The sequence below is a fragment of the Hylobates moloch genome, unplaced genomic scaffold (assembly GCF_009828535.3).
Source record: "Hylobates moloch isolate HMO894 unplaced genomic scaffold, HMol_V3 SCAFFOLD_15, whole genome shotgun sequence".
NCBI classification, from domain to species: Eukaryota; Metazoa; Chordata; class Mammalia; order Primates; family Hylobatidae; genus Hylobates; species Hylobates moloch.
The window spans coordinates 87860866-87883691 of NW_026652290.1; the positions used below are offsets into that span (position 1 = coordinate 87860866).

The 22826-nt window shown below is 39.6% G+C and overlaps 2 protein-coding genes across 6 annotated transcripts in view; one reads left to right on the top strand and one right to left on the bottom strand.

Moving 5' to 3' along the window:
• Window positions 1-1667: 1667 nt before the first annotated feature.
• Window positions 1668-18892, bottom strand: NDUFAF7 (NADH:ubiquinone oxidoreductase complex assembly factor 7). 5 transcript variants are annotated; one of them, XM_032178264.2, is made up of 10 exons: window positions 18786-18892; window positions 18280-18440; window positions 14354-14434; window positions 12695-12805; window positions 8795-9008; window positions 7885-7943; window positions 6609-6719; window positions 4383-4526; window positions 2958-3131; window positions 1668-2454 (listed from the first exon to the last, which is right to left on the bottom strand). In XM_032178264.2, exons 1-10 carry the CDS (start codon window positions 18838-18840, stop codon window positions 2239-2241), a joined length of 1326 nt encoding a protein of 441 aa, XP_032034155.1. In that variant the 5' UTR covers window positions 18841-18892; the 3' UTR covers window positions 1668-2238. The 5 variants fall into 5 exon arrangements, with proteins under 5 accessions (XP_032034155.1, XP_058284795.1, XP_058284794.1 ...); XM_058428812.1 differs by lacking the exon at window positions 18786-18892 and adding an exon at window positions 18711-18754; XM_058428811.1 differs by lacking the exon at window positions 18786-18892 and adding an exon at window positions 18667-18744.
• The window catches only part of CEBPZ (CCAAT enhancer binding protein zeta), a 29325-nt gene continuing 25255 nt past the window's right edge, over window positions 18757-22826 (top strand). The window contains exons 1-2 of the mRNA XM_032178263.2: window positions 18757-19125; window positions 21285-22777. Of these exons, the coding sequence (XP_032034154.1) occupies window positions 18979-19125; window positions 21285-22777 (1640 nt within the window). The 5' untranslated portion in view covers window positions 18757-18978. The remainder of the gene's footprint in view (window positions 19126-21284; window positions 22778-22826) is intronic.

Genomic DNA, 22826 nt, shown 5'->3' on the forward strand with positions numbered 1-22826 from the left:
TGAAAACCTGAGCCTATTTCTAGTAGAAGTATCCAAAGAAAAGTTTTACCTGGTTGTGTTATTTTACCAGACCTTGGTAAAAGAACTATTTTGGAAACAGTATTTGTAAATGGAACTAATGCTATATTTAAAAACACTGATTTTTTTTAACCTGTCAAAAATTTAAAAAAAAGCTCATTTTATAATTAATTTTATACTAAATTTGAGGTGATTATCTGGAGGTCTCATTTCTTGTAAAGTTTGAAGTATTGTAACTATAACTTTTCCAGAAACTACCACCAGATTATCCAACTGTCATACTACCAGAAGCCTTTAAAAAGTTAAAAACCTAATATCAAACTTTCTAGGTGTTAAGATATAAGGCATTGCCTGACTCTAGCCCCTTAATTATAAAAACTTTCTAACATATCTGAGAGGAGCCAACTATGGACGTTTTCATCTTTCAAAAATTCTCCCAACCAAGTCTTTGAAAAAAGAAAAACAAATACAGGAATATAGAATAAGAACAACTAGGAGTGGCCCGAGGCTGGGCAGCATCTGAAAAGCAAGGCCTCCGTCTTCCTTTACTTTAGTGCAGGGGTGTCTGATCTTTTAGGTCCTAGCCACATCGGAAGAACTGTCTTGCGCCACACATAAAATACACCAACACTAATGATAGCTAATGAGCTTGAAAAAAAAAATTGCAAAAAAAAAGCTTACAAATTTGTGTTGGGCCACATTCAAAGGCTACATGACACGGCCATGTAGTGTGGATAGAATGCTATTCCTGTTAAGCAGAAGCAGCAATAAAAAGCAACAGTTCATCACTCTGCCAATGAACTTCTGATACAGTTAAGCCGTAAATTCAAGACATCAAGGGAAAGTATTCTTTCACTTTAATCTCCCTTGTAAATCTGTGTTGCTAATTAATAATTCTCTAACTCTGTGTTTCCAGTATTAACACACAGCTTCTAAAAACCAAAAAATGAAAACATAATACAGAACTAAAACTTGACATTTATCTGAAAATTATTCCTCCTAGGCAGTGTGTGTGTGTGTGTCTATCGCCCAGGCTAGAGTGCAACGGAGCAATCTCGCCTCACTGCAGCCTCCGCCTCCCGGGTTCAAGCGATTCTTCTGCCTCAGCCTCGTGAGTAGCTGGGATTACAGGCGCCCACCACCACACCAGGCTAATTTTTGTATTTTTAGTAGAGATGGGGTTTCACCATGTTGGCCAGGCTGGTCTCCAACTCATATTTGAACTACATGTCAAGATTTACTGTTTCTTACCGCGACCTTTATAATTTTAAAAAAAATTAACAGATGTACAATGTAAAAAATTCAAATACCCAGCCACTCCCTGCCCCTCAAACTCGCTTCCAAATTGGGAAAATTGTGCATTCATTCCTTACTTTGTATGCAAGTACAATATCACAGAAAACCAGTGTACACTAGTGTATTAGTTTCTATGAAATTACTTGTATTTATTTAGTTTTTCTCCTTCAACAAAAATGGAATCAACTACAAAAACTCTTGCATCCTACTTTTTTTCACTTACTAAATCTTAGTTTTCTATGTCAAAACATATCGCCCTAGCTCATTTTTAAAAAAGTAACACATTTTATCAGTTTTCTGTGAATAGCCATTTAGTCTATTTCCCATTTTTATTAAAACAATCAGTGCCCATGTTTACTTTTTTTTTTTTGAGAGGGAGTTTTGCTCTTGTTGCGCAGGCTGGAGTGCAGTGGCACAATCTCAGCGCAACGCAACCTCCACCTCCCAGGTTCAAGTGATTCTCCTGTCTCAGCCTCCTGAGTAGCTGGGATTACATGCCCGGCTAGTTTTGTATTTTTAGTAGAGACGGGGTTTCTCCATTTTGGTCAGGCTGGTCTTTAACTGCTGACCTCAGGTGATATGCCCACCTCAGCCTCCCAAAGTGCTGGGATTATAGGCATGAGCCACCGCGCCTGGCCGCATGTTTAGTTTTTAAAATAAAATAGAAATATGGCAACTAGCTTTATAAGTTAAAGGAAACTCAGTTTCACAATAACTTATTAGCTTGAGCACACATTTGCACCAAAGCCAGTCACAACCCTAAAAGTTCTATAATTCTGGTTGTATTATATATAACATGGACTGTGTGTTCTTGCTGTGAAAAGATAAAATACTTTGACTTTTGTTACCTGCAGTGTATGAAATATGTTTCCTTTATTTTGATTTCTTGGGCCGACTGAACGGTAAAATGTCCAAGCTGAAATATCACTGCCAAGCAAGTTCACTAAACCCAGCTACAAGGGATGCAAAGGGTTTTGACTGACGTGCATTCCTCCGATGTCTTCCACCTTGAAGTCTCTGATGAGGTAGCAAGGCAAAAAAGTTAAATCTCTCTCCCATCTTCTTTGGATTCATTAACATATCATATCCTTGAAGTAACTGCTGCCTCACTGAAGGCTCATTTGATTTATCTAAAAGAACCTGAAAAGAAAAAAATTCTTAGCAAAAATAACCAGAAAACAGGATTCCTAGTTAATGCGGCAATACTAATGACTCAAATATTCCAATAAAGCAGCGCTCAAAATGTGACTTCTGATTACCTGCCTGAGAATCATAGAGTACTTATTAAAAATGTAGGTTGGTGTGAAACAAACCTAAGGGTTTGCATTTTTAACAAATATCCCCAGGGGGTTTGATCTACAGTAAGGTTTGGGTGTCCTCAGAAGAACAGTTAGAAAATTCATACCCATAAACGCAGTTTTCTTAACAAACAAAAACACTATTTGGAAGTCTTAATGCTACCTCACATTGGAGACGCATAAAACTTACCAGACTAGTTACTAAATCCTATACTACCTGAAAAGACTGGGATACCAAGGATTGGCTAACTACAAGAGCATTAAGGCCAGGTGAACATACTATTTAAAGTAATTTTTGAAATACTATGAAAGTACTTAATAACAGTGAAATAAAATAAACCTTACCTTTAGCCGGACATCAATACCCATATTTTTTAAAAATGTGTGTTGTTTTATTGGGCCCAGAGAGGCTACTTTTCCCTGTGCCATTCTTCGCAAATAACTGAAGTCCACATCAGCTGTTAGATCTGCTGTTCCTGGGGCAATTAAGACATCATGAAGCTTGTGGCCACAAAACCCCTTGAACATAAAGAAATCAGATTTTTGCCCTTTTATGGTTATTAAGATTAAAGAAATGCTATCAAAGTTATTTAATATTTACATTAATGCTTGAGGTGACGGAATAGAGCTCTCATTAATTCTGTAGGCAGGGAACACCTAGGCACTGTTTTACGAAGTATATGCATCAACCATGCATCACAATCACCTGAGATACACTACAAACTACTACACAGCCATAAAAAAAATGAAATCACATCCTTTTCAGCAACGTAGACATAGCTGGAGGCCATTATCCTAAGTGAATTAATGCAGGGACAAAACCAAATACCACATGTACATCTCAGTAAGAGCTAAACACTGGGTACACGTGAACATACTTACGGGAACAAACACTGGTGACTACTAGAGGGGAGACAGGAGGAGGGGAACAAGGGCTGAAAATCTATCTACTGAGTACTATGCTTGCCACCTGGGTGACAGGCTCACTTGTACCCCAAACCTCAGAGTCAATGCAATATACCCATGTAACAAATAACAAATCTGCCTCATGTACCCCTTAAATCTAAAATAAAAGTTGAAATTACTTAAAAAAAAAAATCACCTGAGAATATATTACTGCCTCTAACCAGACCTGGTTCAGTCAGAATCCTGGAGGTGAGGCTAGAGAATGAGTATTTTCAACAAACTCTGCAGGTTATTTTTAGATAGAATAAAGTTAGAAATTAAGAACCACAGACCTAGAAAATGACTAAGAGCATTTACTTAAATGTTTTTCAATTAAAGTATATTGAATAGAATTGATCATATTCAAAGATCATAAAGGATGTTTAGGAACTGTAAAAGAATGCATCTGGAAAGGAAAAATGTTGAAAATATGATAGAAAAAGCTAGAACGATTACAGTAGGTAGTTCAAATCTGCAAAGAAGTAACAAAATTTTTCTTGAGTGAAGGGGAGTACAGATAGGTTTAAGAATGTGAAGAAAATCTTTCCATTTGTATTATTCAGCTGCTTATTTGGATTTATGTAAACGTAGGTTCTACAACTAAGGAAGAATGTACACAATTCAGATCCTGTTAGAGGGCTGGACAGTACACTCAGTGTTAGCAGTAACAACTAGGGTTAAGGGGAATTACAATAACATGAATTAATGTTAACTATAAAATAATGTAATACAACAATACCAGGCACTGTGGAAATCAAAGCTCTTCAATGGGCTTCAGATCTCACACTGAAATTCTGATAAATCATGTTACTGAATTATACATACTCTCAAGGTATCTGTCTTTGTTCCCTCATGACCATAATCAGCAACCAGTGCAGCACCTCCAGTTAATGCAATGCGTTGAGAAAGTTCCTCAATGATAACACCAGCATCAGGACACACTTCAACATGATCCCTTGTTTCATCATGCTGGTAAAGGGATCATTGCAAGAGTCAAAATGCATCATTCAAAAGAATTACTTCCTTAGGGTTTTTCAGGTTTTTCCTCAATGAGCATTTCTTAGTTTTAATAAAAATAAATTCTTGAGCATGTTCTCTACATTCAACTTTTCACCTGACTCCCTTTTTCTTATACAAAACTCCTTAGTTCTTTGATGCTATCCACTTGATTTACAAAGACATTTTAATCTCTTTTATAAAAAGGCAAATGCCCTCCCAATCCCCCCAGATGGCCTAGAGCATTATCATTTTATTTAATGTAAAATTACTTTTATATCACAAATCATATAAACACATTCCTCTAGGTTGAAAGCATGGGAAAGGGATTTTTTTGTCTGCCTAGAACAGTGCCAGGCACATAACAGTCAATGAAAATATTGTGCTGAAAGAACAAATGGTATAAATCCAATAACACAAAGCAGACCCTATTAGACAATTATATTATCATGCCCTCTGTTGTGCCAGAAAGTATCCCAATGATATGCCCTACATCAAGAAACGTTGGCTTGTAAACTAGTGCCAATGTATTGAAACCATTATTACCCCAAGATGTCCATTTTAAGGGGCCACAATAAGTGTGTACTAGCTTAAAAAGCGAAATCACACTAAGTATTAACACTTGTCAACCTGACTAGTATATATGAAATTTCACTACTTCCTGATCTGATTGAAAATGTGGTATTTCTTTCCCTTCATTATGAAAACATACATTAACTTTACTCCTTCCTAACACCTTATTATAGAAATGCAGTAATGACCTGCCCTGATGTCTGCCTATGGTAACAGGCATAGAGTCAGATGAAGTTAAATCTCAGCTCTTCCTATGCTTACTGGTAGACAAGTTACTTAAACTTTCTGAGTTGTTTTCTTCCTTATAGATATTGTAGGTTTGTTGTGAGGATTAAATATAATAAACCATTTAGCTAATAGTGCAATCAAATTACTGTGGCTTAACTATAAAAACCATGAAGTCAGCCTCATCAGGCATCAGTGGACACGCTGATCATGCTGACATTCTTACTATCTTAGGCTACTCTTCAAGATGACATGTATTACCATTCATCTCATTCAAGTGAAAGAGAATATTCGCTCCCTCCCTTCCTAAGTGAATACTAATTAGGTCAAGAACTAAATGAACTCCCAGGGCCAGGAGGTTAGTTCTTGGTAGTTCTATGAATTTGTCATTCAGGTAAACTTAGGTTGCTATAATATGAAAAAATAGGTGTTCACAAGTGTTCAGTCTGACATTTAAATTTATACTTAACAAAGAAAACTTAATTCATAAATTTAAGTTTAAAAGCTCTTGTGCTTTTAAAACTGATAATTTCTGAGTAGGAAGTTCTCAGTTAAGGTCCAGAAAGTAGAAATCATCTTCCGAGCTGGAAAAAAAGGACTAAAAAAAAAGAGGCAATCTGAAGCCTGGACGTTCCTGAGAAGTACAGGGATTTTTTTGTACCTTTAAACAAGCCATGACAGACAGGCTCTTGCGATGATTCCTTGAGATCAACAGAAAGCAGTAGTAATTCTACCATTCTGGATGAATCAAATTGAGATCTGTGTGGAAGCATGGGATAAAAGCCATGCTGTAGCCCAAAGAAGGATAATAATAGAACCTACCTAATACAGTTGCTTTGAGAATTAAATGAGAAAACAGAGTAACACAAAGTACTCAACAAACGTCAGCTGTTATTGTTAATTTACTATAGTCTGTACTACATTGCTTTCACAGATGTAAACTCTTCCTGTGGACAATACCATTACCATTTGACATGAAACTGAGATAAGCAGTGAAAGTAAGAGACTTGGCTGAGTAAGCGGTTACTTACTTTCTCTTACTACATGACGTTAAGGTCACACACTTAAGAAATGACTTTAACCCATGCTCCTGCCTCTAGCTCCTGTGCACTTTCACTGTCAATAAAAAGCACCTCGCATGCTACTAGCAACTCTTCCTGTAAAGGAACTCTAAAACTCTAAAGTAGTAACTCAGAAAACAAGACTTTGAAGACTCTGTGAGCGCTATAAAAGAACCTTAAAAAAGCATATTCTTACTTGTATGAAGGCTTCTGCTGGGGTGGCAGAAGGTGCCAAAACAAACCTCAGTTTATCAGAAACCTGTGGATCAATGTCAACAAATACTTCTCGCCATCCCTGTGGTGTTTTCTAAACACAAAATAACACATAAAAACAAATTTTTGCAAGTTTGTTCTCTACATTGCTTCTACCAAAAATAGCTTTTTCTCCTCTTACCATAAGTAACTAACATTTACAGAGCACTTACTATTTAAAATTACTTAAATTCACTACTTCATCGCCTTTGAACAATGAGTAGACCAATAGATGCAAAAGAAACAGTAACAGAGATGATGCTGTGGAAGATAAAATCAGCAGCATGGAAAGTACCCAAAAAACAGAAATAGACTCAGGAGGAATAGCCAGAAGCTTTATTAACAAATTACTACAGGATCATGAGAGCTGCTCTTCTCCTTACAAATTACCAGTACATATACATTATCACCAAATCTTAAATCTCCTCACAGAAAGAATGAAGAAAAGTTTTGTTTATTTTTTTGAGACAAGGTCTCGCTTTGCTGCCCAAGCTGGAGTGCAGTGGTGCAATCTCAGCTCCTTGCAACCTCCGCCTCCTGGGTTCAAGCGATTCTCATGCCTCAGCCTCCCTAGTAGCTGGGAAGTACGGGCACATGCCACCAAGCCCAGATAATTTTTGTATTTTTAGTAGACACAGGGTTTCATCATGTTGGCCAGGCTGGTATTGAACTCCTGACCTCAAGTGATTCACCCACCTCGGCCTCCCAAAGTGCTGAGATTATATGTGTAAGCCACCATGCCTGGCCCAAAAAATTTTAATCTATAATTTTTTTAAATGTGCTAAGGTTGGCTGGGTGCAGTGGTGCACACCTGTAGTCCCAGCTCCTTGGGATGCTGAGGCAGGATGAACACTTGAGCCCTGGAGTTCAAGACCAGCCTGGGCAACATAGCAATACCCTATCTCTTTAAAAAAAAAAAAAAAAATTTTTGCTTAAGTAAATCCTTCATTGCACCATAGCCAGTTACCATCTTACCATTTTTCATTCCCTTACTTCTTCAAATCAGAAGAATTAAGAATTCTTAATAATTATCCCAGGAGAACTAACAATTCTCATTAATATTTCATTTTGCTTTTGAATTATGTGTACCAGAATTCCAAATAATAGTTAAAAATAATCTCAACAAGTAAAATTTGTATACTGAATAAACACCAAAAACATTGGCAACACAATGCCTTTTGTATTCAATTATAGACATGACTTTTTTCCCCCCTCAATACCTGAAATTTATGCACAGGAAGAACATCAAAAAATTCATGTGCAAGATAAAAGCTGTATCCTATTTAAAAAGAGGAAAACAATTAATGTTTCCACATTTTACAGGAATTAATTCTTTTGAACATTAACTGTAAAAAAGAAAATGCCTACTTCCTCCATAATCATCACTACCACAGAATTATCTCCCTCTTCATGGAAAACTTACACTGCAGAACATATAAAAGAACAATTATTACTATTCTTATTTTACACATAAATGGGGTCAGAATATGGAAATGCCTGAAATAGCAGTTAAATCTTTTATTCATCACAAGGCTTGAAAGAAATTAGAAGTCAGAGTTGTTAGCTGGAAGGGAATTTGATTTCATAAAATCGGGCTTCCCAGCCTGAGAAGGCTGAGGCAGGAATGGCTTGAGATCCCTTGCCCAAGATCGTACCCCCACTTTGGCTTTGAGTCAAGACTCAAACTAGTCAATACTAATCAGTATTCCTGACTAGTACAGGGATTTTCTCGCACATCTTGCTTGTCTTTAGGCAAGTAAGGATTTTTTAAAAGACTCTGTAACTGAACTAAACCCACCTACTAACACTGCTTCCATCAGCCCCAGCTGCCTCGGGCTGCTCCGTCATCGGTACGACCCTAGCTAGAGGGAAATACTCCAAAGTACAATGGAGATTTACATTTTGTTTGGGATTTTACAAACCTCCATGAAATAAACTACTACTTAATGTCAGGCAACTTTATTTTCTATTACGATGCTCTTTTCTAGAGAAAAGTAGGCTACTCTCTATGGATAAGGGACTTGGCAGCAGTAACTCAATCTATTATATGGCTGTAAAAAGTTACAGTCCCATCAATACTGTGAGGGCTGTGATCAAAATTCTTTCATTAATCCACATAAAGGTAATTACCTTTTGGAACATCGTGCAGATCTCGGTACCAGGAAACTGGAATCCCAGACTTAGTGACACCTTTCATATACACTGGGGATCCAGCATTTCGCTCTAACGGGACCTTCTCTTCAGTCAGTGTCAATGCTTGAATCTCACTTAATTTTTGGCTTACCTCTACCAGATGTACTGAAATGTCACAATTTTTCAGCACAGATCCAAGTTGAGTGAACACCTAAATACCGAAAGAAGAAAAAGAAATACAATGTGTTAAGTAGGTTTTAAGTTTCCTAATTATTTACATCAATGATTTAGTCATGTCACAATAGAAGTAATATTTCAGAGAGATGTGTTCCTTACCCAAGCCACTCTCCAGCAGTCTATAGGAATCATAACCTACTAGTTATTAAGCATAATCTAAATAAGAAATGAACACTGCGCAATTTGGTTTCCTAATGATAAATTATGATTAACAAATGAAAATAAAAGATTTGGCATCTGATAAAAACAATGATTCAGATTACAGAGTCTAAAAAAAGACCAAAGAAATAAAATGTAGATAGCCTTGATTTGATAATGTCTCTAGGTCTAGGAAATAATCTCATCTTTGAGATGATGAGAACTCTAACCTCAAAGAACCAAATCTGAATGGTACTGAAAACCTGACTGCTTAACTCGGGGGTCTGCCACATTTTCAATCTATATTTAGCTACACATTTTTTCGCTGTTGTAAACATGCAAGGGAAAAAGGAAAATACTAATATTTTACTAATCTTTTAAGGCTAAAAATTCAATAGCAAAAGCATAAAGTGTATCAACATTTTCATTTGAATTTAATTTTTACTGGTGATCTGCCTCCAATTAATACTTTTGAGATATGAATATGCACATCCAGACTGATAATATGAACAAGATGATTTTTCCAAATTTAGTTTTGAGATCGAAATACAAATGGAAAAACTTCCCGGGAGAAATTCCTTCAGAAGGTAACATCAAAAATAAAACAGGTCTGACACTTCTCTGGCTATTTGCTTTACAACCCTTTAAATTCTTTGGCTTTTTAGGAGTTTTATGACTCAGTCTGGAAAAGCATCCTTCATACATTTTAAGGGCTCTGGAATTGACCTTTAAAGTACTTGAACAAGAAAATATGATTTGAGGTCCTTATTAAATATTTTATATTCAAATGACCTTGCTGAAAAACATAAAATAGAGCCCTGGAAATTTAAATTCGTGATTTTGTTTTCTTTCTTCATCCAAATAATCAAGATTCTTATTTGTCAAATGTTTATAAATTTTTTAAATCCTTCAATTTCTAATTTAAAGCAAAAACCATAAAGCATCAAGAAATTTAAATTTATATTATGTGTTGGTGTTTTTTGGGTTTTTTTTTTTTGAGACAGGGTCTCACTTTGTCACTCAGAGGCATAATCACAGCTCACTGCAGCCTCAACCTCCTGGGCTCAAGCAATCCTCCCACCTCAGCCCCCCGACTAGCTTCGACCACAGACCCATGCTACCACGCCTGGGTAATTTTTGTATTTTTTGTAGAGATGGAGTTTCACCATGTTGCCCAAGCTGATCTTGAACTTTGGGAGCCTTGGACTCCCAAAGTGCTGGGATTATAGGCATGGGCCACCGCGCCCAGCCATGTTTGTTTTTTACATTGAGTTGCCAGGTACATATAAAATAAACTCAAAAAGACTAATGAGTTCCAAAATACTAAAAACTACAGAAGTTTAATAAATACTATTACTTATCAGGTACTATAAACAACTGTCCTCCTTTTTAGCGTTTTCATAAAATAGTACATAGACTGATAGGAAGAATGATACAAGAGAGAATATCTACCATCTGGTTAAAGAAATGGGACATGACCTTATCTCCAATGCCCCTGTGGACTCCCTCTACCCTTGGAAGTCGCCACCATTCTGAATCTTGAGTTAATAATACCCTGACTTTTCTTTATAAATGTTACTAAATATATTTTTATCACCAAATATATATTGTTTAATGTTGACTATTTTTTGGATTTTATATAAATACAATCATATGATATGAACTCTTTTGCAAACTGCTACTTTCACACATCTTGTTTCATGTTGAATACTGTTATATTCCACTGTGATTTCACGCATTCTTGCAGTACTTCGTATTCCACTGTATGACTATACCACAATTAACTGATTCATTTACCCACCTCATAGGCATTTGTGTTGTTTGTTTTCCGCTATTTTATACAATGCTGCTATCTTCTTGTATGTGTCTCCTGGTACACATATACACAGTTTCTCTAGGGTGTATCACTAGCAGTAAAATTGCTGGGTCATACAATATAAGAAACTTTGATGTTAATAGATAATGGCCAATAGCTTCTCAAAATTGTTGTACAAGGCTGGGTATGGTGGCTCATGCCTGTAATCCCAGCACTCTGGGAGGCCGAGGCAGGCGGACCACTTGAGGCCAAGAGTTCAAGATCAGCCTGGCCAGCATGGTAAAACCCCTTCTCTACTAAAAATGAAAAAATTAGCCGGGCATGGTGATCCATGCCTATTATCCCAGCTATTCAGGAGGCTGAGGCACAAGAATCGCTTGAACCTAGGAGGCAGAGGTTGCAGTGAGCCAAGATCGTACCACTGCACTCTAGCCTGAGAGACAAAGCGAGACTCTGTCTCAGAAAAAAAAAAAAAAAAAAAAACAAAAGAAAAAGGGATGTACTAAATTATACTCTTACAAGCAGTATATGAGAGTTTCCATTGTTCCACATATCCACATCTTCACCAATACTTACTGTTGACAGACTTTTAGCTTTTTTTTCTAATCTGGCGAGGGTTACAGTAGTATCTCACTGTGATTTTAATTTTCATCTCCCTGACTACCAGTAAGACTAATCTTTTTTTTTTTTTTGCTTTTTTAGCCGTTTGTATTTTCCTCTTTTATGAATGGACTTGTTCACATCTTTGGCCTGATTTTTCTCAAGTTATCTGTCTTCTTACTGACTTAAAGGAGTTATTTAAATAATTCTAACTACTAGTTCTCTGTTGGTTACGTGTTACAAATAACTTCTCCCACTCTGTGGCTTGTCTAATCACTCTTAATGGGGTCTTTGAAGAACAAAAAGCTGCTAGTTTATTTGTGGAGCAAGAAGTTTTTAATTTTAATGTAAGAAATGAAATTATTAATCTTTTGCTTTATGCCTTCTGCTTTTTTTTTTTAATATAAAAAGAGATGAGGTCTTGCTTTGTTGGCCAGGTTGGTCTTGAACTCTTGGCCTCAAGCAATCCTCCCACCTTGGCCTCCCAAAGTGCTAGGATTACAGGCATGAGCCACTTTGCCCAGCCTAAACTTTTTTTTTTTTTTTTGAGATGGAGTCTCACTCTGTCACCAGGCTGGAATGCAATGGCGCAATCTCAGCTCACTGCAACCTCTGCCTCCTGGGTTCAAGCGATTCTCCTGCCTCAGCCTCCTGAGTAGCGGGATTACAGATGTGCGCCACCATGCCCGGCTAATTTTTGTATTTTTACTAGAGGCGGGGTTTCACTATGTTGGTCAGGCTGGTCTCAAACTCCTGACCTCGTGATCCGCCCACCCTGGCCTCTCAAAGTGATAGGATTGAGCCACCACGCCTGGCCTAAACTTTTTATAAAACTAAAAACTTTCCTTCCTGAGAAAACAAATACAGTCTCCCATAATGTCTTCTAAATGTTTCCTATTTTTAGCTTTCATATTCTCCCCCCCCTTCCATTTTTTAAGCTTACAGACAACAGTAAGTAATGACTGATTACATTATTCTGACATTATATTTTAGCTGAGAAATATGAAATTAAGGAACTGAAAACCAATGAAATCAACATGGTTTGCACACTCAGAAGTACTAAAATTCACTTACATGAGACTAAAAGACATTCTTTTATTACCTACCCTCAAAATATCTCCCACGAGGGTTCCCCTACCTGGGCCCAGTTCCACCAGCTGGAAAGCTGTGCTTTTTCCAGTGGCCATCCATTCACTAATGAACCAAATCCCTAGTAGCTGTGAAAAGGGAAAAAAAAAACACATATTAAAGTATTATAAAGTATAAAAGTATACCACAATATAAAATTCCACATAAATATGCACTACATGCCAAAAAGCATAATGTGTATAGCCATATGTATGTTATTTAATACATATGTACATGTACACATAGGAACTTCCTGGGACTATATCATAACATACACCATTTAGGAAGATTAATAGGAAAAAATAAGGCAGCCTCTGCTATAAAAGGTCCCATAACATAGATAAGAGGATATCACTAGCAGATAAATAAACAGATGAAATGTGATTATGCCATTTCTTCATATTTCTATGATTTCAACAATTACATGACTCTTATAATAACTAATGTTTTTCAATACCCACATTCTACTTCCTCTTATACACTATTTCCTATTTCTAAATTCATAGAAGGTACTTAGTGGAAATGAACTAGAATTCTGTTTATTAAAGGAAGACTTGGCTGGGCGTGGTGGCTCATGCCTGTAATCCCAGCACTTTGGGAGGCTGAGACGGGTGGACCACCTGAGGTCGGGAGTTCAAGACCAGCCTGACCAACATGGAGAAACTCTGTCTCTACTAAAAATACAAAATTAGCCAGGAGTGGTGGCACATGCCTGTAATCCCAGCTACTCGGGAGGCTGAGGCAGGAGAATCGCTTGAACCCGGGAAGCGGAGGTTGCGGTGAGCCGAGATTGCGCCACTGCACTCCAGCCTGGGCAATAAGAGCAAAACCCTGGCTCAAAAAATAGATAAGTAAAAGAAGACTCTTACTGTAACTATGGCTAAAATCATGACTGGGAGCTTTAGAGCTTATCTTAATTCCACTAATTCTTCAACGCTCTTTATCTTTTCTCTCTTCCTTCCTGGGCACTCTACCACTCTACCTCTTTTGTCTCTCTTCCTTCTTCCATTCTTTTTTTTTTTGTTTTTTTTTTTAGACGGAGTTTTGCTCAGTCACCCAGGCTGGAGTGCAGTGGCTCGATCTGGGCTGACTGCAAGCTCCGCCTCCCGAGTTCACACCATGCTCCTGCCTCAGCCTCCCAAGTAGCTGGGACTACAGGTGCCCGCCACCAGGCCCGGCTAATTTTTTGTATTTTTTTTTTAGTACAGACTGGGTTTCACCGTGTTAGCCAGGATGGTCTTGATCTCCTGACCTCGTGATCCGGCCGCCTCGGCCTCCCAAAGTGCTGGGATTACAGGCGTGAGCCACTGCGCCCAGCCCCTTCTTCCATTCTCTTATTTCATCTGATTCTCCTTTTTCTGTCCTCTTTATGACCCCCTCCTTTCCTTCTCTTTCTCTTTGTCCCTCTTATCTCTCCATTTCCCTTCCTACAGTGGAGTATAAACTTTTCAAATATTCTCTCTACCATTTTACTCCTCTCCACTGCCTCTCTATTCCCTCAGTACATAAACTACTATAAACTTAAAACTTTTGATGAATCACAAAAAAAGCTGTAGAACACTACTACAGAATAATACAATTTGATCTGCTCTCAAATGTTTATATTAGCTTCATTCATACTTTACATTGGATATTACCTCCCCAAAGATTTGACTTATTTCAGGTGAAGTAATGAAGTCTCCTTTTTCACCTAGCATGTCACGGTACACATAATAACCCTGAGTAAAAAGAGAAAATGGAGAAACAAAATTAATTTTCAAATAAGCCTTTTTAAAATACCCCTCCAAAATCTTAAATAATGTAAAAATGAAATAATTATTTAGTAAGAAAGTTCTCTCCTCTAAATAAGCAAGGGGAGCCAGGCACAGTGGCTCATGCCTGTAATCCCAGCACTTTGGGAGGCCGAGACGGGCGGATCACGAGGTCAGGAGATTCAGACCATCCTGGCTAACATGGTGAAACCCCGTCTCTACTAAAAACAATACAAAAAAATTAGCCAGGCGTGGTGGAGGGTGCCCGTAGTCCCAGCTACTTGGGAGGCTGAGGCAGGAGAATGGTGTGAACCCGGGAGGCAGAGCTTGCAGTGAGCCGAGATCGCGCCACTGCACTCCAGCCTGGGTGACAGAGTGAGACTCCGTCTCAAAAAATAACGTAACGTAACGTAACATAAATAAAATAAAATAAAATAAAATAGCAAGGGAAACATGGTATCTTTACCCAAATTTTACAAAGTAACAGTCATTTTACAAAACTGGTAGAAAAACAATTACAACTTGACCGTAAAGGCAGAAGTCATGTAACATCCATCTCTGCACGCCAGACCCTTCTTCCCCTCCCAGCTCCCACACCCAACACAGCAAGACCCTGCCTACTCCTCGAGCCTCCTCTCCAAATTCTAACACTTTCTGTCTCACATATGGGCCCTGCCTGCTGGTGATGTTCTGTTTCTTGATCTGGGTGCTGGTTACATGGGAGCATTTGCTTTGTGAAAATTCATTGAGCTGTAAACTTGTGATTTATGAACTTTTCTATATGAATATTCTATCTCCGGAAAAAGGCTTCTTTGTTTTCTTTCTTATTAGCCTTGCTTGTCCAGACATCCATGCCACTGCAAATCCTCACCCTTCTCCCTTTTCAACCCTCCCTGGCAGTCTTATACTCATCGTCAGAATCTGCTCAAATGCCACCTAGCTGACCTCCTCCAGCCCTCCAACCTAAGGCCAAATCCAGTGCCACCTTTTCTGAGCTTATTTGTCTATGTTCTTCACCACAAAGTATAGTTGTTTGCAGAAGATTATGCCTTATTTATCTTCATATCCCAAGTTTTAGCACGATGCCTAACCTTCAAGAAACACTCAAGAATTGTGTTAAAAATTTCTCATGCTTCTCAAGCTCCTATTCTACCACCTTACTACAGGTGACATGGGCCCCAGTCTCACTCCGGAATTAAAGAATGTTCTAAAATACAACTTCCTCAGCTTCCCATCCCCACCTGGCCTCTAACCTAATCTGGGGACTCCAAGAATGAAATGCCTTCCCCTTCTCCTCTTATCCAAACCTAATCCCTCCGCCTGTGCTCTGGACTGCCATTCCTCATACAAACTCCCCTGGGTCCTTTTAGCCGTCCCCCTCTCTCTTCCAGCTTCAACTTTCCCCCTTCAGCATTCAAAATAAATCAAGTCACTCTCATTTTTAAAAACATTTTTTCAATCCACACCACATCTCTCCTTCTAGGCTTTCTAGTTCCATTCATAAGGAAACATTATAGGGGTATTTACGCTTTTTTGTGTTATGAACCACTGTGGTAGTCCAGTGACGCCTATAGACCCCTTCACAGAGTGTTTTTAAATGCACAGAACCACAAAGAAATAACTGAAAAATGTGTATCAAATGTTTTAAAAAATGTGATATATACACTTCTTTACTAGTGTATTAAAAAAAATACAATCAGGCCAGGCACAGTGGCTCATACCTGTAATCCCAGCACTTTGGGAGGCTGAGACAGGCGGATCATATGAGGCCAGGAGTTTAAGACCAGCCTGGCCAACAAGGCAAAACCCTATCTCCATTGAAAATACAAAAAACCTAGCCAGACATGGAAGCATACACCTGTAATCCCAGCTACTCGGGAGGCTGAGGCACAAGAATCCTTTGAACCTGGGAGGTGGAGGTTGCAGTGAGCTAAGATTGCACTACTGCACTCCAGCCTGGGTGACAGAATGAGACTCTGTCTCAAAAAGCAAACAAACAAAAAAGCCCATAATCAAGCCAAAGACCCAATAATTAACAACATTTTGAAGTAAGGATGAGCACGATGAAATTCTGAGATGCATGTGATCACTGTAGTGTGATAAGGAAATACCAGTGATTTCCACAGATGACAAAGTCACAAGTATTGCTGATGCTACTGGTTGCTGCGTATGTTCATAATTGAAGAAATGCTAAATTTCAGTGGAAAGTTAGTGAAAATAAAGGTATAATATTTTTTCCATCCAGCTTCATGAAACCCCTGATTTCTATTAAAGGGTCCCTAGGTTAAGAACCTCTAAATTATTTAGAGGTACCCCTACTCTCAATGCTGGGAAAACTTCCTCTCTCAGTATGTTTTCCCTGGTTCCTTGGCTCTAAATATGACCTATATGCTGATGACGAGCAAATGTATATGTGCCTGCCCAGTCTTTCTTCTGAACACCAGGCTCTTTTTTTTTTTTTTTGAGACAGAGTCTCACTCTGTTGCCCAGGCTGGAGTGCAATGACGAAATCTCGGCTCACTGCAACCTCTGCATTCCGGGTTCAAGCAATTCTCCTGCCTCCTGACTAGCTGTGATTACAGGCACAAGCCACCATGCCCGGCTAATTTTTGTATTTTTAGTAGAGACGGGGTTTCACCATGTTGGTCACGCTGGTCTCAAACTCCTGACCTCGTGATCCACCCACCTTGGCCTCCCAAAGTGCTAGGATTACAGGCGTGAGCCACCATGTCCAGCCCTGAACGCCAGACTCTTATAGCAAATTGTCTACTTTCTATCTCCACCTGCATGTCACTGCTAACAAAATATGTATAAAATGCAGCTCCTGGTGTAGGCCCTCTCCCCAGTACTCCTCCAAACCTGGTCCTGTCTGTCTTAATCTCAATAAAAGCTACCATCATCACCCAGCTGCTCAAGCTAAAACTACGAATCAGCCTTGATTCCTCCGTTCCAACACTCAATCCATCGGCAAATCTGTCAGTCCTTTTCTAAACCACCCTCTTCTATTTCTAGCACCCACCACACTAGTCTAAGCCGCCTATCTTGCAGCCCTGCCCACCGGCATTGAAAGAAAGATACCAGCCTTGGGTAAACCTCGACACTTGAGTCACACCACCATATCCAACAGCAATGGCCAAACCAACCCCAGAATTCCACAGAGGTCATATTTCAACCCAGCAAAAGATGAAATATTCTAAAATAAAGGACTATACGCTTTCACCAAATGGCTCTGTAGAACAGACAAGGAAATGTGGGTCAGAAAGCGGTGATTGTGCCTAATCCTAGAACAGTGAAGACCCAGACTGCATTCTCAACTGCACATGTGAGAAAACCCACGTCTCCAATGCCAGCTGAAGCCATTCCAACACAGACGACTTTCCAGGCAGTAATTCCTATTTCCAGTTGCCTGTTGGAGATTTCCACCTAAGAGTCCCACACACTTCAAATTCATATACCAGCCTGAACTCTCCACCCTTCCTCCTCCTGCATTCCTTCTCCCAGAGCAATGAATCCACACCACCTACCATCAGACAAGTAGGAAAGTCATCCTTCCCGCATCATAAATCCAATCAGCTACACTCTGTCTCCTAAACACCCTTGGACCGTGTCCTCTCCTCTTCATTGGCACTGCCTCTAACGTGAGCCAGCCCTGACCAACTAACAAATTATCTGTCCCCAGGTCCTCAGAAATGGCTCTTCCCCTGGGAGGCACCCCCACTGCCTGGGCTGAGGACCTTCGGGCTTCTCCCTCCTGGCTTGCACCTCGCAAATCGGCTTGAGAGGGCCTAGTCCTCGGGCTACCCCACCCATACCTTGGCTGGATTAGTCAACACCTCTTTCATGTACTCGGCCACAGTGATGGGACCAGTAGACTTTATTTTGTAAATAAGATGTCGCAGCATCGGCGTCACCGGGTTTTCTGCAGGCTCATTCCCGGAGCTGAAGTATTTCCCTCTCCAAATAGAAGGAATGGCTGCGAAAAATACGAATTAAACAGACCCCATAATAAATCTGAACATTCACGAGCGCAAGCCGCCTGAGCGTTTTCAAAACAGCTTCGTGAACCCTTAACCTCACCCCACCGCAGACCGCAGGCTACTGTGCTTAGTACGCCCGCGGGGCGCAGAGACAGCACCCACTTGCCCACGACTACGCAGCCCTATTGCGTTCGTACCGGACCCGTTTCCATCCCAGGGCACCTTCAAGGTGGAAGTGAGCCCCCGAGCCCTTGATCCCCCGGTACCCTCAACTGAAGAGCTGAGGAAGGCGCCCCACGCGGTTTCCACGGCAACCAGGCTTCGAGGGGACTGAAGCTTACCTGCGCGCGCCACGGCACACAACGGCCCCAAACCTGACCTCACCAGTACATTCATGCTGAACTTCGCAAGCTAGCTCGCTCCGCCAGGAGCTGGGGCTTAGGCCATTTCCGGGAGAAGACACGCCCCGACAGGAATTACGCCACGAGCAGAGCGGAAATAGGCTGAGTTTCACGCGCGTATGCTCTGCCAGCCATGGCGGCAGCCAAGGAGCTTTTGGAGTTCCATGCCAAGCGGCCTTGGCGTCCGGAGGAGGCAGTAGAAGATCCGGACGAGGATGATACTAGTGAAGCCGAGAATGGGTTCTCCCTGGAGGAAGTGTTACGGCTCGGAGGCACCAAGGTAACGGCAGCGGGCTCAGGGGAAAGGGATCAGGCGTGGAGAGTCCCGAATGTGGCTAGGCTGACTGCCCCGCGGCTTCCGCGCTGCGTAGAGCGCGGGCGTCCAGGACCGAGATCCCAGCCTCTGAAGCATGTGTTCGGTGCGCTTCCCACGCTGGTTTCCACTGCTGTTTACAAAAGAAAAGTTTCGAATTGAACGTTGTATTCTCTGGCCTTTCTTACGATGTAGGCGATCCTCTGATTTTATTGACGTGGTATAACGATCACATCATCAGCTCGGAGAGTGGCTTTCCTTGGTCCTGACCTAGTGGTATGAGTGTTTTGAACACCAGTGGTATTGGAATTTTCATTTCTGTTCTCATAGAGTACATGCACGTGTCACCGTATGCCCCAGAAGTCCTCTTTTTTGGCGCATCCTAATTGAGGGAGAGAAACAGGAAACAAACTTTTAAATACGTAGTACAGCAGACGCGGGGTAGTGCTATAAAAGAAAATAAAACAAGGAAGGACGATAAGGAGTGGGAGCGCGTTAGTATTAAATGAGGTGATCGACAAACACATCACGGAAATATTTGAGAAGAATCCTAAAGGAGAGGAAGGAGTGAGCTGCCATTCCAGTCAGTTGGAACAGCAAATGCAAAGACAGGCAGAAGAGTGCCTAACCTATTCCATAAGCAGCCAAAATGCCAGTGTAGCAGAGGCAGAGTGAGTTAAGGGGAGAATAGTAAGAAACGAGGGCCGAGGGGTAAGAGGGCAGGCTTTTGCTCTGCGTTTGATGCAAAACCACTGGAAGATTTTAAGCAGATAAGGAACAGAAATTAACTTTGTTTTTAATATTCTTTTGTTTGGAGACTGGACTTTCAGTGTAGAGGAGTTGGTTAGAGATAGGCAGATTCACAGTTTGCTCTGTGCTTGTGTATATTTAACTTTTGAATAGGTAATATATACACATGATACACGTGATACAAACGTTAAAAGATACATAGTGAAAAGTCAAGTTGTTTCCACTTTTATCTCAGCCATAACAATTGCCCTGATAGGAAGCAATTATTTTTACAACTGTATTTTATATCTTTCAGGGATACTATATACCTTTTCAAGCATATACATACTCATTTATGTGTATGAAATACGGGTGTATTATTTTTTACATAAATGGTACCATATATATATATATACACCTATCTCTACATTTTGCTTTCTTTTCTGTCTTAGAAATCCTTCTATATCAGTGCATAAAGTTCTGTGTCATTGATATGGCTGCATAAATCATTTTGTCTGAGGTTGGAGGATCACTTCAGCCTGGGAGGTTGAGGCTGCAGTTCAGCCATGGTCATGCCACTGTACTCCAGCCTGGACAACAGAGCGAGACCATGTCTCAATCAATTAGTTAATTTTTAGAAATAAAGCTGCTGGGTCAACAGATGTGTGCCTTGTATTCAATAGTCGTGATTGGAGTTGACAAATTGTCCTCCATGGAGGTTGTGTCAGTTTACACTCACATCGACCATGTATGAAAGTGCCGTTTCCCCCACCCCTTCCCCAGCATCACCTGTCATTGTATCTTGCTCGTCTTGCAGTGTATCTTTGCTCATCTGATAAATTAAAAGATGGATGTATCATTGTGGTTTGAATGTGGATTTCTCCAAATCTCAGTGAGGTTGAACATCTTTTCATATTCTTAAAGAACCCTTTTTTTCTATGAACTGTTCATATCCTTTGCACATTTTTCTTTTGGGTTGTCACTTACTGATGTGTAGAAACTTATATTAAGATACGAACTGCTTGTATTTTTTTTTCCAATTTATAATTTGTATTTTTTTCCTACATCAAAAGGATAGGAATTGCTTGTATTTTTTTACTTTGATAGGAATTGCTTGTATTTTTTTTTCCAATTTATAATTTGTATTTTTTTCTATATCGAAATAAAAAGTGTATGTGCATGTGTGTGTGTGTGTGTGTGTGTGTGTGTGTGTAAAAGAAAGAGAGAGAAAGATAAATTTACTTATCCTTTCCTTTGTGGACCCTGAGTTTTATGTCAAATTTGAAAAGATTTTTCCAGTTTTGAAATTATTTTTAAAATTATGTTGTGTTTCCTGTTATTTTATGGTTTTATTCTTCACATTTGTAATGTATTTTTAACTTATGTTTTTAATGCAGCAAGATTACCTTATGCTGGCTACTTTGGATGAGAATGAGGAAGTGATAGATGGAGGCAAAAAAGGAGCAATTGATGACCTTCATCAAGGTGAATTGGAAACATTTATTCAAAATCTTAATTTGGCGAAGTATACAAAAGCTTGCTTAATTGAAGAAGATGAACCAGCTGAAAAAGAAAATTCCAGTAAAAAAGAAGTAAAAATACCTAAAATAAATAATAAAAATGCAGCAGAAAGTCAAAGGACATCAGTTAATAAGGTGAAAAATAAGAATAGGCCAGAACCACATTCTGATGAGAATGGCAGTACCGCACCAAAAGTAAAGAAAGATAAACAGAACGCCTTTGAATTTTTTGAGAGACAGACTTTGTTACTTAAGCCTGGAGGCAAATGGTATGATCTGGAGTATAGCAATGAATATTCTTTGAAACCCCAGCCTCAGGATGTTGTATCTAAGTACAAAACCCTTGCTCAGAAGCTGTATGAGCATGAAATCAACTTATTCAAAAGTAAGACGAATAGTCAAAAGGGAGCCTCTTCTACCTGGATGAAGGCAATTGTGTCATCGGGGACACTAGGTGACAGGATGGCAGCCATGATTCTTCTTATTCAGGATGATGCCGTTCACACACTTCAGTTTGTAGAAACTCTTGTGAACCTTGTTAAAAAGAAGGGCAGCAAACAGCAGTGCCTTATGGCCTTGGATACTTTCAAAGAATTGCTTATCACAGACCTTTTGCCAGACAATCGGAAGCTGAGGATTTTCAGCCAGCATCCTTTTGACAAACTGGAACAGTTGTCCAGTGGCAACAAGGACTCAAGAGATAGAAGACTGATAGTATGGTATTTTGAACACCAGCTGAAACACTTAGTGGCTGAATTTGTGCAGGTCTTAGAAACTTTGAGTCATGATACATTAGTAACCACTAAAACTCGAGCCCTTACCGTGGCTCATGAGCTGCTTTGTAACAAGCCTGAGGAAGAAAAGGCTCTTCTTGTGCAAGTGGTAAATAAACTGGGAGATCCTCAGAACAGAATTGCCACAAAAGCATCCCATCTGTTAGAGACATTACTTTGTAAACATCCCAATATGAAAGGAGTTGTGTCTGGTGAAGTAGAAAGGCTACTCTTCCGCTCAAATATCAGCTCCAAAGCTCAATATTACTCAATTTGCTTTTTAAATCAAATGGCTCTGTCCCATGAAGAAAGTGAACTGGCTAACAAATTAATAACTGTTTACTTTTGCTTTTTTCGGACTTGTGTCAAAAAAAAAGATATTGAATCAAAAATGCTTAGTGCCCTTTTAACAGGTGTGAATAGGGCATACCCTTATTCCCAGACTGGTGATGACAAAGTGAGAGAGCAGATTGACACACTGTTTAAAGTGTTGCATATTGTGAATTTTAATACCAGTGTGCAGGCTTTAATGTTGCTTTTCCAAGTAATGAATTCTCAGCAGACAATATCGGATCGATATTACACAGCATTATACAGGTAAGAACATACCCTTCCAATATGAGACATGAAATAATAACTTGATGTA